This window comes from Phaethon aethereus (genome assembly GCF_964289735.1).
Source record: "Phaethon aethereus genome assembly, chromosome: 5".
Lineage (NCBI taxonomy): Eukaryota > Metazoa > Chordata > Aves > Phaethontiformes > Phaethontidae > Phaethon > Phaethon aethereus.
In genome coordinates, this window is record NC_138579.1 from 6866091 (window position 1) to 6877529 (window position 11439).

The window sequence follows — 11439 nt, forward strand, 5'->3', positions numbered from 1 at the left end:
CCACAAGACCACCTCTGTGTACAAACAAGAGGTTGAGGAAGGCACCTTTCATAGTCGGCTCCTGTAGTACCCATCTCAAAAAGAAATCTTCAACATGGGCTTCCGGAACTTCCTGGGACTCTTGAGCATGTCTGCTCTATGATGGTCCCAGTTAGCAGCTGGGAAGTTAAAGTCGTCCATAACGATGACATAGGGCAACTGATTGAGAGGTTTCCCTTGATTCCTTGTAGAATCATACCGGGGTGTCATCATCCTGGCTGGGTGATCCATAGCAGACTCCTGCAAGAACACCCGCTTTGTTAGCTTTTCCCCTAATCTTTACGCAGAGGCTCTCCACTGTGTCACCCTCAGCTGCAAGCTCTGTACAGTCCAACCCCTCCTCACCTGCCCTGCCTCTCTCTCCTGAAGAGCCTATGACCGTCCGTCACAGCACTCCAGTCACAGGACTCTTCCCAACAAGTCTCACTTATGCCAATGGTGTCGTAGCTCTGGGACTGAGCCAACGCCTCTAGTTCCTCCTGTCTATTCCTCACACCGCATGCATTTAGGCTGCAAACACTTCAAAAGTGCTCCGGGCTGCTCAGTACATCGTTGAGCAGAGTGAAAGTTCTCACTAGCACACTGTCTCTCAAACATTGTCAGGCCGCCCCATAGCTTATCGCTGGTAAGCCTGATATTATGCCTTCCCCCCTTCAAACCTGGTTCAAAGCTCTTTCCTAATTACTGAGCAAAGATACTTTTCCTCTCCTTGAGAAGGGTGAGTCTCGTCAGGCCCCAGCAGGCCTGGTGTCATGTAGATCATGCCATGACTGAAAATCCCATCTTCTGCCGGTCGAGAAGTTGCGCCGGCCTGTTTCTTTCCCCGTCATTCCCTACAACTGGGAGGACAGAGGAGAATACTGCCTGCACTCCTGATCCCTTTACCGATCTCCCCGAGGCCTCAAGTCTCTTTTGATTGCCCTTGGGCTTCTCGTCACAACTTCGTTGGTACCCACAGGAAAAAGCAAGAGCGGCTAATGATGTGAGGGCCGTACGAGGCTAGGAAGTTTCCTGGTAACGCCTCCAACCCGAGCCCCAGGGAGGCAGAACGCTTCCCAAATAGGCAGGTGTGCTCAGCAGTCCAGGGGAGAAGGCAAGGAATTCTTTCTTTTGCTTTGCCTGGGCATGTAGCTTTTGCTTTACCTCCTGAACTGTCCCCTCTCAACCCACAAGTTTTCTCACTTTTAATGGGGCAAGTGATTGAGAGGCTGTGTGCTGCCAAGCTGCCTACTGGGATTAAGCCACAACCCTTGGGAAGCCAATGCCCAGTGAACCATGAAACCAGAGCCCACTGCATCATGACTGGCAAACTGTCAACAACAGATGTGGAGAAGGCTGAGGTACTGAACGACTGTGTTGCCTCAGTGTTCACTGGCACTGTGTCTTCCCACACCTCTCAAGGGGCTGGCCTGCAAGACGTGTACTGGAGGAGCAAAGTCCCTCCCACTGTCTGAGAAGATCAGGTTTGAGACCACCTGAGGAACCTGAACATGCGCAAGTCTATGGGACCTGATGAGATGCATCCCAGAGCCCTGCAGGGATTCGCTGATGTAGTGGCCAAGCCACTCTCCATGGTATCTGAGAAGTCCTGGTAGTCAGGTGAAGTCCCTGGAGACTGGGCAAAGGGTGACATTGCACCCATTTTTAAGACCGGTACCAAGGAGGACCCTGGGAACTACCAATCAGCCAGCTTCACCTCTGTGCCTGGGCAGATCAGGGAACAGATCCTCCTAGAAGCTATGCTAAGGCACGTGAAGGTCCGGGAGGTCATTCGAGACAGCCAGCATGGCTTCACCAAGGGCAAGTCCTGCCTGACCAACCTAGTGGTCTTCTATGATGGAGCTGACCACATCAGTGGACAAGGGAAGAGCTAGAGACGTCGTCTATCTGGACTTCTGCAAGGCCTTTGACAAGGCCCCCCCCAATATCCTTCTCTCTAAATTGGAGAGAGATGGATTTCATGGGTGGACTGTTTGGTGGTTGAGGAATTGGCTGGATGGTCACACCCAGAGGGTGGTGGTCAACGGCTGAACATCCAGATGGAGATCGGTGACAAGTGGTGTCCCTCAGGGGTCCATACTAGGACTAGTACTCTTTAATATCTTCATCCATGACATTGACAGTGGGATCGAGCGCACCCTCAGCACGTTTGCAGATGACACCAAGCTGAGTGGTGCAGCTGACACACCGGAGGGACGGGATGCCATCCAGAGGGACCTGGACAAGCTCGAGGAATGGGCCCGTGTGAACCTCATGAGGTTTCAACACGGCAAAGGGCAGGGTCCTGCCCCTGGCTCGAGATAAGCTCCGTTATCAATCCAGGCTGGGCGAGGAAGGGGTTGAGAGCAGCCCTGCCCAGAAGCACTTGGGGGTACTGGTGGATGAAAAGCTGGACGTGAGCTGGCAATGTGCCCTCGCAGCCCAGAAGGCCAGCCGTCTCCTGGGCTGCGTCCAAAGCAGTGCGTCCAGCAGGTCGAGGGAGGGGATTCTGCCCCTCTGCTCTGCTCAGGAGAGACCCCCCCTGCAGTGCTGCGTCCAGCTCTGGAGCCCTCAGCACAGGAAAGCTATGGACCTGTTGGAGAGGGTCCAGAGGAGGCCACAAAAATGACCAGAGGGATGGAACAGCTCTCGTATGAGGACAGGCTGAGAGAGTTGGGGTTCACGTGATCAACATGTGGCTTAGGGGCTGGTGCCGTCATCAGAATTTTGTTTTTTTTGACCACGTGGCAGTTTACACGGCACCAGGCCTGCTCACAGCTGATGGAGTGCAACTGATGCCAAGGGGCAAAAGGATTCTTGCTCATGAGCTGGCAGGCCTCATTGAGAGGGCTTTAAACTAGATTTGGAGGGGGGAGGGGATAGAACCGGGCTCCCTGGAGTTGAACCTAGGGGTAGGTTCAACGTGCCAGAGTTGAAATCGATAGCCCAGCTCAGGTGCATCTACACCAATGCACGCAGCATGGGCACCAAACAGGAGGAGCTGGAAGCCATTGTGCAGCGCGACAGCTATGACGTAGTTGCCATCACAGAAACATGGTGGGATGCTTGTCATGACTGGAGTGCTGCAATGGATGGCTATAAGCTCTTCCGAAGGGATAGGCAGGGAAGGAGAGGTGGTGGGGTGGCTCTGTATGTTAGGGAGTGTTTTGATTGCATAGAAATTGAAGGTTGTGAAGACCAAGTAGAGTGCTTATGGGTAAGGATGAGGGGGAAGGCCAATGAGGCAGATATCCTGCTGGGAGTCTGTTACAGACCACCCAACCAGGACGAAGAGACAGATGAGACATTCTATAAGCGACTGGCGGAGGTCTCGCATTCGCTGGCCCTTGTTCTTGTGGGGGACTTCAACCTACCAGACATCTGCTGGAAGTATAACACAGCAGAGAGGAAACAATCTGGGAGGTTCCTGGAGTGTGTGGAGGATAACTTCCTGACGCAGCTCGTGAGTGAGTCTACCAGGGGAGGTGCCTTACTGGACCTGCTGTTTACAAACAGAGAAGGACTGGTGAGAGATGTGGTGGTCGAAGGCTGTCTTGGGCTTAGCGACCATGACATGATAGAATTCTCAATTGTGAGTGAAGTAAGGAGAGGGGTCAGCAAAACTGCTATCATGGACTTCCGGAGGGCAGACTTTGGCCTGTTCAGGTCACTGGTTGAGAGAGTCCCTTGGGAGACAGTCCTGAAGGACAAAGGGGTCCAGGAAGACCGGACAGTCTTCAAGAAGGAAATCTTAAAGGCGCAGGAGCAGGCGGTCCCCATGTGCCATAAGAAGACCTGGCGGGGAAGGCGACTGGCCTGGCTGAACAGGGAGATTTTACTGGGACTCAGGGAAAAGAGGAGAGTTTATCACCTCTGGAAGAAGGGGCAGGCAACTCACGAAGAGTACAAGGATCTTGTTAGGTCAAGCAGAGAAAATTAGAAAGGCAAAAGCCCAGCTAGAGCTTAGTCTGGCCACAGACGTAAAGGATAATAAAAAATGCTTTTACAAATATATTAACAACAAGAAGAGAGGCAAGGAGAACCTCCATCCCCTACTGGATATGGCGGGGAACATTGTCTCCAAGGACGAGGACAAGGCTGAGGTACTTAATGCCTTCTTTGCCTCAGTCTTTAATAGCCAGTCCAGGTATCCACAGGATATTCAGCCCCCTGAGCTGGAAGATGGGGATGGAGAGCACAATGTACTCCTCATAGTCCAGGAGGAAGCAGTCAAGGACATGCTAAACCACCTGGACACCCACAAGTCTATGGGGCCTGATGGGATCCACCCGAGAGTACTGAGAGAGCTGGCGAAGGAGCTTACCAAGCCACTCTCCATCGTTTACCAGCAGTCCTGGTTAACAGGGGAGGTCCCAGAAGACTGGAGGCTTGCCAATGTGACGCCCGTCTACAAGAAAGGCCGGAAGGAGGATCCTGGGAACTACAGGCCTGTCAGCCTGACCTCTGTACAATGGAAGATTATGAAGTGGTTGGTCTTGAGAGTGCTCACAGGGCATCTGCAGGACAACCAAGGGATCAGGCCCAGCCAGCATGGGTTCATGAAAGGCAGGTCCTGCTTGACCAACCTGATCTCCTTCTATGACCAGGTGACCCGCCTAGTGGATGAGGGAAGACTGTGGACGTTGTCTACCTGGACTTTAGTAAAGCCTTTGACAGCGTCTCCCACAGCATTCTCCTGGAAAACTGGCGGCTCGTGGCTTAGACAGGTGTACTCTTCGCTGGGTGAGGAACTGGTTGGATGGCCGAGCCCAGAGAGTTGTGGTGAACGGCATTAAATCCGGCTGGTGGCCGGTCACAAGCGGTGTTCCCCAGGGCTCGGTTCTGGGGCCAGTCTTGTTCAATATCTTTATAGATGATCTGGATGAGGAAATTGAGTGCTCCCTCAGTAAGTTTGCAGATGACACCAAGTTGGGTGGGAGTGTTGATCTGCTGGAGGGTAGGAGGGCTCTGCAGAGGGATCTGGACAGGCTGGATCGATGGGCAGAGGCCAACTGTATGAGGTTTAATAAGGCCAAGTGCAGGGTCCTGCACTTCGGCCACAACAACCCCATGCAACGCTACAGGCTTGGGGAGGAGTGGCTGGAGAGCAGCCCGGTGGAAAGGGACCTGGGGGTGTTGGTTGACAGCCGGCTGAACATGAGCCGGCAGTGTGCCCAGGTGGCCAAGAAGGCCAACAGCGTCCTGGCCTGTATCAGGAATAGTGTGGCCAGCAGGAGTAGGGAAGTGATCGTGCCCCTGTACTCGGCACTGGTGAGGCCGCACCCTGAATCCTGTGTTCAGTTTTGGGCCTCTCACTACAAGAAGGATTTTGAGGTGCTGGAGCATGTCCAGAGAAGGGCAATGAAGCTGGTGAGGGGTCTGGAGCCCAAGTCTTATGAGGAGCGGCTGAGGGAACTGGGGTTGTTTAGTCTGGAGAAGAGGAGGCTGAGGGCAGACCTTATCGCTCTCTACAGCTACCTGAAAGGGGGTTGTGGCGACGAGGGTGTTGGTCTCTTCTCCCAAGGAACTAGCGATAGGACAAGAGGAAATGGCCTCAAGTTACGCCAGGGGAGGTTTAGATTGGATATTAGGAAAAATTTCTACACTGAGAGAGTGGTCAGGCATTGGAACAGGCTGCCCAGGGAGGTGGTGGAGTCGCCATCTCTGGAAGTGTTCAGAAAACGTGTGGATGTGGCACTTCAGGACATGGTTTAGGGGACATGGTGGCGCTGGATTAATGGTTGGACTTGATGATCTTGAAGGTCCCTTCCAACCTAGTGATTCTCTGATTCTGTGTGATTCTCTTCTGGAGAAGGGAAGGCTCTGGGAAGACCTTACTGTAGCCTTCCAGGACTTCAAAGGGGCCTATAAGAAAGGTGGGGACAGACTTTGTAGCAGGGCCTGTCGTGCAGGACAAGGGGTAATGGTTTTAAACTAAAAGAGGGCAGGTTTTGACTAGATCTAAGGAAGAAATGCGCACTGCAGCGGGGTTAGACTAGAGGACCTTTAAGGGTTCCTTCCAACCCAAACTATTCTATGATTCTACAATTCTATGATTCTATGGTTCTATCAATACCTGTATCACTCCCCACCTGGTAATGGTGCTGCCCTCCTCCCACTGTTCCAAACTCCTTCAGGAGGACTGTTTTCATTGAGTTGACATTTGGCAGGGAGACAGGCAACTAAGACATCTTCCTAAGCATTTGGGAGGCCGAGGCCAGCTTTACTGGCTGTTACTTTCTCTCTGGTAGGACTGTACTTTTCAAGCAGCATTTGGTCATCTCACGATATCGTGTTAATCCTTCATGGGTCCTTAGTATCTTCAGCTGTATCTTTTGGGTTTAGATTGTCTTTAGCAGGAAATGTATGACTTGGAGTAGCTAGAGCAAGCATGTGGGAGCTGTCTGCCTCTGTCTGGATATGTACCACACCCCCAGTTTGGCAATATTTAGGTGCATTGTATTTATGTGGTGTAATTCATTTCCCCCTGCTTCACGGCAGAGGCCAGTAAGCATCACAGCCTGTGGCATTCCTCCTGCCCAAGGCATATGCCAGGGCATCTTTGATACTCCCTCTCCTTTAACCCTGGAATTAGTTTCTGTGCCCAAAGAGGAAAACTGCACTGGTAACTATGCTGGATAGGAGACCTTGTTTGAACACTGAGGGCTTTAAAGGTTACGTTCCAGAAGTGTTCACGTATGGGAGGAAGGAACCGCTCTGCCGCCAAGTGGCCGAACATATTTCAGACGGAGGGTGTCTCTGGAAAACACAACTACTCTCAGCCGTAGCTCCCACACGCTCTGCTGCAAACCCTGCTCGTGACCCTGTTGCAAGAGGGACGGTCCCAGTCAGGCAGCAGAGCTCCTACGGGCTTGCTGGGTTGGTGCAGATTTTTCGTAGCACTTGAGTGGACTTAAAGGAACTGCTGTGTTTTGGGAGGGGGATATTGATGGATATAAGGAAAAGAAAATCATAGAATCATAGAATTCCAGGTTGAAAGGGATGTCAAGGATCATCTGGTCCAACCTGTCTCAGCAAAAGCACAGTTTAGACAAGATGGCACAGCACCTTGTCTAGCCAAATCTTAAAAGTGTCCAACACTTCTCTGGGGACATTATGCCAACGGATGATTGTTGCCAATGTGAAAAGTTTTCCTCTTGTGTCCAGTTGGAAACTCCCCAGGAGGAGTCACTTGTACCCATGACCCCTTGTCTTTTCCAGGCGACTTCTTGTGAAAAGGGAGTCTCCATTTTCTTTGTAGCCACCCTTTAAATACTGGACCATGGTGATAAGGTCTCCGCTAAGCCGCCTTTTCTCAAGACTGAATAAACCCAGTTCTCTTAGCCTTTCCTCATATAGCAAGCTTGTTTCCTCTGGCAGGGTTGCTTTTCCTTTCTTTAAGACCACTGAAGATATTCTCCTCTGTGTCAGATTTCTCAGGCCACTCTCATACATCTCTTGGACTGGTGTTCCACCTGGGCTCCCAAATACCCGCACTGTCCCCTGGAAACTGCCCAAAACACAGGTGCTGAGGATGAGTCGCCAGGGAGATGGTTTGGTCCTCTTGTTCCCCCGCAACACCTTTGTCAGTTACACCCCATTAGGGCTTTTTGCCCTGGTCTTTGATTTTTCACAGTCCTAATTCTCTTGGTAATTCTCATGCATCTTGCCTACGCTTCCGGCCTTGGCCACCCATACCTGTCACCGGGTGATTGCCTCACGCTGTCACGGGTGAGGTTCATAGCTACTGCCCAGAGGTCCCAGTCCTCCAAATATGTGGAATTGCCTCCCTTGCGCTCGAGGAATTGACTCAACTCTCAGCACTGACATGGACAACTTGTTCTTCCTCTGTTCTCTCTGGTCTCTCCATGTGAGCTTCTGGGCAAAAGCAGCCTCCCTCCTTCAGTGTCTGACCGTACTGTGCGTATCCCAGCTGGGCTGTCTTCTAGCTGTCGTAACACCCCGTGGGGATGAGTTTCTGCCCAGTCGGCTCACTGGCACATCCCCTTGTATTGCTACCATTCTCCACCGTGTAACCTTTTTGTGTGCCAGCATCCCTCCGCACATCCCCTTGCCCAGGCACTGCTTCGCCCACCGGAGGACAGAAATGGGGCTGAACTGGCTGGCCATCAGCCCTCCTTAATGATGCTGATCTTTGGCTGGCTTGCCCTGCTTGCTATGTGCAGTGGGGCTTGGGCAATGCCACAAGTCTTGCCCAGGCATCAAAAGTCCTGCGCAGCTGTGGAAGGCCAGCGCTGTGCTTGCAGAGCTTCATCTTTAATGGAGCAAGCAGACTTTGCCCTGAACTACCAGGGCAATAGCTCAGTGACACGGAGGTCTTGTTTCACAATGTCAAGTAGGGTTAATAGATTACAAGGCTCATTGGCTTGATAACATAGATGGAGGGAAGGGAACAACATACCGTCTTGTTGCTTGATGGACAAGGAAGAAAATGCCACTCTATGGAATGGTCAGCATGTTAAAGTCTCCACGGTCTCTGCTCTTCTCATTCCCTTTGGCATACTGGGTATGTTGCACCATGTACCTTAACACAGCATAGCAATACTTTATAATGAGAGCTCCTTTCAGGTTAGAAACCTTTCCATGAACGGCCTCTAGCTGGAACCAGAGATTCATGGCCTGGGCCAGCGGTGAGTGCGTACGTGGGGGAAGGCTGGGCTGGCGAGGGACGGGGCAAATCGCGGGCCCCCAGGGGGTGGGTTCTCAGCCTGCACCGAGGGCCCAGCCGCTCGCGGCAGCGCCTTGGGCAGGGCACAGTGCCGCTGCTGCCGGGGCTGGGCACAGGCCTCGCTGCCTCCCAGCTGCCTTGCCCCCTCTGCTACCTGCCCCCAGCTCCCTGCGGCCCACGTCCTCGCTCCCCCACCGCCAGCTCCCTCCCTTCTCATCACACTCAACCCATTCTCTGCCTCCTCCTGCAGGCCATGGCCGCCACAAAATTCTTCACTCTGGTGATGCAAATCATCATCCAGCACCCGCAGCTGGTGGGTGATGAGCTGGATGAGGCCACGCGCGAGCGCATGCAGCAGCGTGCGGAGCAGCTGAGCCAGGAGATGGCTCGGCTGCTGCAGGAGCTGGAGCAGAGCACCCAGCAGGAGCAGAGCACCCAGGAGCAGAGCACCCAGGAGCAGAGCGGCTTGGCCTGGGGAGCCCTGCTCTTTGCTGCCGTGCAGCAGTGGCAATTCTGGGCAGTTGCTGGTGTCCTGGTCCTGCTCTTTGGGTTCTGCTGGTGGCTCAGGAAATGGAGGTCTGAGGCAGAGAGCAGCAGCGATGAGGAAAGCTCCAGCTGTGACACGGAACAGATGGAGGGACAGGAGTCAGAAGAGGACAATGATGATGCAGATGAGCTGGGAAGGTTTTTTGAGGAGCACATACAGTGGCCAGTGCAGAACCTGGCCACAGACTGCCCAGTGGTTGAGGAACTGGTGAACAACTTCATCCTTGTCTTCATGCAGCTCTTGACCAATAGTTTCTTTCCGGTGTTGCAAGCAGCCATCGCTGTGGGCAGTGCCTTCGAAGGCTGGAGTCCCCGTGAGGATGATGCTGTCTACCGCCTGCTTGTGCCCCTGAAGCCCCCTCGTGGGCACACTTTCCTCATGGAGCCGGGCACTGCTGGGGAGCTGCCGGAGAGGAACTTCTGCATCCTCGTGGAGCTGGAGTGCACCTGCATGACAGAGCAGCTGGCAGGAGAGATGCTGTGCTTCCTCCACCAGCCCGAGGAGGTGCTGAGGGGGAATCAGGACCCCAGCCTCCTACACACCCTCTGCACCAGCTCTTACCTAGATGTGCAGAAAACTGCTCGCTGGTTCCAACAATTGGTAAAAGCTGCCTGGGTGATTTTACCTCAGTCATCCAAATACAGTCTAACGCTGGTGCCCTCCAGCCGCTCCTGCAAATTCCAGGTTCAAGAAAGAGGCAAAAAACCCCTCCTAATTGAGATGATGTTCGGGGTGCAGTATGGTGACTCGGACATCTTTGTGAGCAGCCAGAGCACTAAAGCCATCTTCACCCCAAGCACGATGTGGTCAGTGAGCTATGCTGTGGCAGAGGTGAAGTTCTTCAGGCATGTGGCCAGGCAGGCCCCACATGACAGCTTCCACCTCAAATGCCTGCAGCTCTGTGCCCGCATGCTGGTGGGCACAGGCTTTTCCACCTATACCTTGAAGACAGCTGTGATGCACCTCCTGACCACCATACCCCTGTCAGGCTGGCGCAGGAAGGATTTCCTGCTGCGGCTGGAGGATATCATGCGGTACCTGCGCTGCTGCCTGGAGGAAAAAAGCCTCAACCACTTCTTCTTTGGCAATGAGAGGGTGCCTGAGGAGATCGCCTTGCCCACAGACTTCCAAGTGGCCGAGCCGCTCAACCTCTTCCAGCACCTGGCGCGGGATCCAGCCGCCCATGCCAAGGCATGGCATGGGTTCGTGGAGCTGCGAGATCGGCTTAAAAGACTGCTGATCTACGGATGCTGAAAGAGGACTTCATGCACAGAAGTGTGTTTGCAGGTTTCACAGCTGATGGCAGCTTTGATGGAGCCTTGCAACAGAGACTCCAGTTTCCAGCTGCACAGCGACCACCCTCTCTCTTCAAGAGTCCATTCCTTCTCTGGACTTTACCCTGTGCAAAGTTGACAATAAATGGTGTGTTTGAACAAACGCTGTGTCTGTGAGTGTCTGTGCATCACTTTGTCAGGGAACATGGGCAGAGGGTGCTGACTGCTCAGCTGCCACAGAGTCAGGGAGCATTTTGCAGAAGAGCTGCTGCGGTGGGCTCTGATTTCACTGAGTCTGCAATTAAGGCTCCACCACTGGTCCATGCTCCTACGTTGGGGCAAGTGGAATAATGTGTCACCCTCCACATCTGTGCATGACAGAATATGACTCGTGCAGTGCAGCAGATGGAGCAAAGGGCCCTGGAGCGGAGCAGCGTGTCCTGGGGAGCTCTGCTCTTTGATGCCTTGCAGCAGTGACAGGAATGGGACTTTCCTCTAGTCCTTGTCCTGGTCTTTGGGCTCTGCTGGCAGCTGAAGAAAAGGAGCCGTGAGGCTGTCAGTAGCAGTGAGGAAGAGAGCTCCAGCACTGTCATGGAGATGGAGGAAGAAGAGGAGGAGGAAGCAGAGGAGTCAGTGATGGGCAGGGGGAGGAAGAAAGTTGAGAAGATCCTTATGATGACAGCAATTTGGGGATGGTTTTTGCAAAGTGCATCCAGTGACCAGTGCAGAACCTCGCCTCCAGGCAGTGGGTGGCCGAGGAGCTGCTGGTGACTTCCTCCATGTTTTCAGATTGCTATTCTTGAGTGATTTCTTCCTGGTGCTGCAGCCAGCCTTTGAAGGTTGGAGATCCCTTGAGGATGATCATGTCGTGAGAGGCTCCTGCATCCGCATGGAGCTGGAGTGTACCTGCA

At 53.3% G+C, this 11439-nt stretch overlaps 1 protein-coding gene across 1 annotated transcript; it reads left to right on the forward strand.

Moving 5' to 3' along the window:
- Positions 1 to 8546: 8546 nt before the first annotated feature.
- Positions 8547 to 10508, forward strand: LOC309405977 (inositol 1,4,5-trisphosphate receptor-interacting protein-like 1; the record flags this gene model as incomplete). Its single annotated transcript, XM_082000958.1, has 1 exon — positions 8547 to 10508. The coding sequence occupies exon 1, from the start codon at positions 8961 to 8963 to the stop codon at positions 10506 to 10508; it is 1548 nt and encodes a 515-aa protein (XP_081857084.1). The 5' UTR covers positions 8547 to 8960.
- Positions 10509 to 11439: the final 931 nt, after the last annotated feature.